This window comes from Vespa crabro, chromosome 15 (genome assembly GCF_910589235.1).
Source record: "Vespa crabro chromosome 15, iyVesCrab1.2, whole genome shotgun sequence".
NCBI classification, from domain to species: Eukaryota; Metazoa; Arthropoda; class Insecta; order Hymenoptera; family Vespidae; genus Vespa; species Vespa crabro.
In genome coordinates, this window is record NC_060969.1 from 417,501 (window position 1) to 422,500 (window position 5,000).

At 30.9% G+C, this 5,000-nt stretch overlaps 1 protein-coding gene across 2 annotated transcripts in view; it reads right to left on the bottom strand.

The window, feature by feature from the left end:
- Window positions 1-5,000, bottom strand: part of LOC124429285 (acetylcholine receptor subunit alpha-like 1) — a 119,576-nt gene that overhangs the window by 24,548 nt on the left and 90,028 nt on the right. For both annotated transcript variants that reach the window (XM_046974350.1, XM_046974351.1), the window contains exon 4: window positions 881-990. In XM_046974350.1, coding sequence (XP_046830306.1) covers window positions 881-990 — 110 coding nt within the window. The remainder of the gene's footprint in view (window positions 1-880; window positions 991-5,000) is intronic.

Sequence of the window (5,000 nt, forward strand, 5' to 3'; positions counted from 1 at the left end):
TGTCTGTCTCTTTCTCTGTCTCTTTCTCTGCAATAACGAATGATGACACTTCTTTTCGTAATTCAAAAAGCAAAGGGAAAAAAAAATTTAACGTAAAGTTCGATCTTAAATCGTCCTTAAGTCGTATATACCTATACATACTCACACATACACACATATACTTTTCTTATGAAAAGTAATATCTCTGACCTGAATATGATATATTATAAATGATATCCCGTGTACACTCGAGTAATTCCTTTTTCTCTCGTGCTACATTTATACGGAAGAATCGCCTTTAAGACTTTTAGAGGCTCGGTAGATACGAATAAAAAGAAGAATAAGAAGAAAAGAAGAAAATGGAGAATCTAAGGACGAGAAGTAAGAAGACGTTTCCTAGTCTTTCGCGAGAAAGCAATTTTATTTTTCCGTCGAGGGACCATAGACTCAGTACAATATGGCTTTCTTTTCTCTCTCTCTCTCTCTCTCTCTCGCTCTCTCTCTTTCTCTCTCTCTTTCCAAGAAATTATGTAGGTCAGTAGTTTAAATGTCCAGCACCACTCGACTCGTCGCGACGAGAGGTGCAACTTGCCTCGTAGCCAAAACAAAATCACCAGGATGGCCGCCTGAACCTTTCTCTCTCTCCGTACAGTTTATATGGGTCAGCAATTTTTGCACGAAATTTATACATCCAGCTAGTACTTCTGGCTCTTACTATGCTATCGTCAACAGGTACTCTTATAGAGTAAGTAACGACCCTGGCTTGTCATGATAAAGCGATAAAGAAATAAAGTTGAATAATTTGATTTTCCTTACGATGACATCATTTCTTTTTTATCGTAAATAACATCCTTCCATGCGATATAAAGAGAAGAAAAAACAAAACAAAAAACCTACTCACTTATTGTAAAGTACAATGTCAGGCAGCCATATATGTTCCGATGGTACATGAAGAGTCTCGACGCCGCCATAGTCATCCGGATTCCACTTCAGCTTGTAATCGTTCCACTCCTGAAAAAGAAAAAGCAAAAAACATGAGCTAAGTAAGATGAAACAAGACGAGGATCAACGTAGAAAACTATGAGAAATGTTGGAGTTTAACTTCACAACGATTTTTCAAGAAATATTACTACGATGGATCCATTAAATATAATACCTATATCTTATTAAATATTTTTATATCATAAATCATGAGTAAGAAAGTAAAATGAATTTAATTTAATTTTATTTAATTAATTTCATTTAATTTTATTTCTTATTTTCTTTTTTTTTCCATGGAAATACGCTAATGATTACGATTACCTGTGATATCAAAGCGATAGAGATAAATTTTGATCGAAGGATACCTATAAAGAAATGTACCTACATACGTTTCAAAAAATATAATAATAAGGACTATCTCATTCTTGCTTTTTTATTATCTTTCTTTCTCTCTCTCTCTCTCTCTTTGTATCTTTTAAATTCCGACGAATTCCATGTAGAAACAAGAAGATAAAGACGTAACTACAGTAAAGCGTACCTTCCCAACCGCAAGGACAAACCGCACCGTACGATATACCTAATCAATTTTCCTCCTCTGGCCCTTCCGCAATGCGCTTCCGTATATTCAATCTTAAGAATTTCTCAACCCTCTTTCAACGATCATTGTTTCCATGCCTTTGAGTCTTACAGGAATTTAACTAAATAATCAACATCAATCTCGATCATGCATGTAGTATGATCAAAAGAACAATTTAAAAGTAAAACGATTTATTTTCTCTCAATAAATTAGAAAATTGAAGAACTGTTTTCTTCGCTAATATATATTTTGCGCTAATTTATCGTTATATTTGTTAACTTTTTTATATCTTTTATTTTTATACATGTAGTTTGAAAAGTTTCAACTTGATAGATTATATAACGTTGTTAATAATTCGTTATTAGAAAGTCTGAAACCACATTATTTAAAATATGTTAGATATATATATATATATATGTGTGTGTGTGTGTGTGTGTGTATGTATATAAAGATATTTCAATGTTTACGTTTATAAAAATGTTGAGAAAAAACATGTCAAACTTTCACCCTCGTAGAAAAGTATCCAAGTTGGGAATGGGTTAAGTGAGATCTTATTTCTTAGATTCACTTCTCAAACCAACACGGCTTACGTGCTCGAATTGGATGGAACGACTTAAGGAAGGGAAAATAATTACTACGACGACCTCGGTTTATATTTTTTGCTTTCACCCTTCTTTCCCCTTTTACTTTTTACGTGAAAATCTCGAATTGTAAAAGATTTCACGAGAAATGACGAGGTCTATCGACTTCGTGCCGACGTACGCGGAATCAGGAGTGAGAGAAAGGGGGGGAGGGTTGGGAGAAAGGAAAGAAAGAAAGAGAAAATAAATAATAATAAAAAAAAAAGAAAAAAGAAAAAAGAAGGAGGAAAGAGATAAGAAAGAAAGGAAAAAAAAGAGAGAAAGAAGAAAGCTCTTTGAAAAGTAAAAAAAGCTGACCAGCGTGGTGCGCCGTCACGTTGTCGCCTCGTTATTCGTTCGCTTGTTAATTCTCTCGTCCGTCGAGAGTCGAAATAATTGCGTCGATCGATAGAAAAGATGGGAGAGTGAGAGAAAGAAAGAGAAAAAGAGAGAAAGAGAGAGACCACGCAAGTGAGTCCGCGTTTTTTATAAGAAAGAAAGAACAATGGAATATCCAACGCTCGAGTATTTGAACATTTTTAATTGTTCGACCGGTGACCTGTGCTCGAAAAAAACTCGCTTCGTCTCTTTATGAATTAAACATTATTTTTCCTTCGATTTTCAACTACACTTTTGCTCTTCCTTATGAAGATTACATTGTAATATCTTAAAAGAGGAATATCTCGGAAATTCCAAAATTTATGAAGCTTTTTGAATATATATATATATATATGTATATATATATATATATATATATATATATATAAAATATTTTATTTTAAAATGGATAAATTAATTTACTTTTTTTTATTTATAATAATAAACTTTAATATAGATGTATAAAAAAAAACCTATATATATATGTATTGTTGTGTACTCTACATGTGTACTCATACATATATTTATACAATCTGTCCGATTAAAACGTGTTCAGCTTAATTCATAATTACAATTGGAAATTTATATAATCAAATTTTAATACACATATATACATTCCTAATACATCAAACAGATTATACGTATTATGTACCTATATCTGTAAAAAATAAATCAATACAAAGTATTAATGATCAATTTAATTTTAATTAATGTAATTTATTTAGAGAGAAAGAGAGAGAGAGAGAGAGAGAGAGAGAGAGAGAAAGGAAAAAATATTAAAAATGGGCAGGTACAAAAAGTAACTTTTTACTTTGAAGATAATTCCCTGCATATCGACATAATTTCATAATTTTTAGAATTTCTGCAATTTTGTATTTTTCATTATTAGATATGATCATTATGAATTTAAAAATCATGAAGATTATAAAAATTATTCTTAATACTCTATGATTCGATGAAAACAAATTAAATATTAAGTCAATATCTTTACTTAATATATGATACTTTTTTCTTTTTTAATTATAATAACAATGTCGTCATATTTATATTATATTAATCTATTAAATCTTCATTGTCATCAAGCGTGATAATTACTATTTAATTAATAATATTAAAAAATTAAAAATCCTTATTCATATGTAATTAAACAAAGAATAGGGGATTCAATTTCTAGCAAATAAAGTGCTTCAAAGTCGGAACGTGGTGCTCGCGTGACTTTCTCTAAACATCATTACTCTTTAAGCGTCAGCCGAGAACTTAACACGCAGCACTTTAATTAAGTATGAATACGTTTGGTAGAGAATATGTTAGATACAAAGACGAAATAGCACAAACCTAATAAATAAGCAGGTCGTTCAACATTGCTCACGGCATATAAATAATTGACTTCTCGTTCTACGAATTCGTATTTAAATTAAATAAATAATTAAAAAGAACTCGAATATGGCGTCGCTTGATGTGTATGTATATAATAAAAAAAGAGAAAAATTAATTGTTTATATAAAACATCGAATGTTCGTTATATCGATGAAAATTCTTTTCTTATCACTTTTTTCTTTTTCGTTATAATAATTTAATCAATAACGAGTTCTATTGAGAGATTATAAGTTCGCAATTTTCTACGAACAATTCGTGATATTTACTTCTATTTTGACAATTTCCATCAGAGAAACGTATTTTTTAAATAAAATTGAACGAAGTGGCGATGCATTTAGAAGGTACACGGACTTCATAAAACGTTTCGCGAAATTGAGAGCAGGGCTGGCGGAGCGTCGATAAGTGCGTACACTGAGAATTTAATTTTCGTGAAAATGAATTTAATTTTCCGTTCGTTCATTTTTATTTGGTTTCTCTAGCGTGAATGAGAGGAACTGAAGTAGGGAAGGAAAGGGAGAGAGAGAGAGAAAGAGAGAGAGAGAGAAAGAAAAAGAGGGAAAGAGAGAGAGACAGAGAGCCACATGCAATTAGTAGAACATCAACGTAATAAAGTCAGCGACAATTATGAGCTACTATTCGCGAATAAACACAAATCCTTTTAAAAGTTAACTTCATTACTGATTATTTTCTAAAAGAGATGGCTCTCTTTCTCTCTATCTCTTTTTCTCGAAGACATCTTCAAAAGGAATTGGACAGAAATCGTATTTTCATACGTTTGAAAATTTTAAAAGGAATGTTTCAAACTCGCCGATATATGCGTATTTGATCGATGATCGCCATAATTCAAAAAGTTAGAATCACAAATTTTTCAAAGATATTCATTCGAAAACATATTTGAGAAGTTTAAGTTTTTACGTAATATATGAGTTCTCCAAAAGCGTTCAAAGTTTTACGTGTATTAATCTTTTGTTAATGCTTTAATACATAATTTATAGTTTTTTTTTCCTTTTTGTTCTTTAGACAATTTTAAAAAGATACACAATATCATCCAAATTATTAAGTACCCGAGTATATTATCATAATCTTTT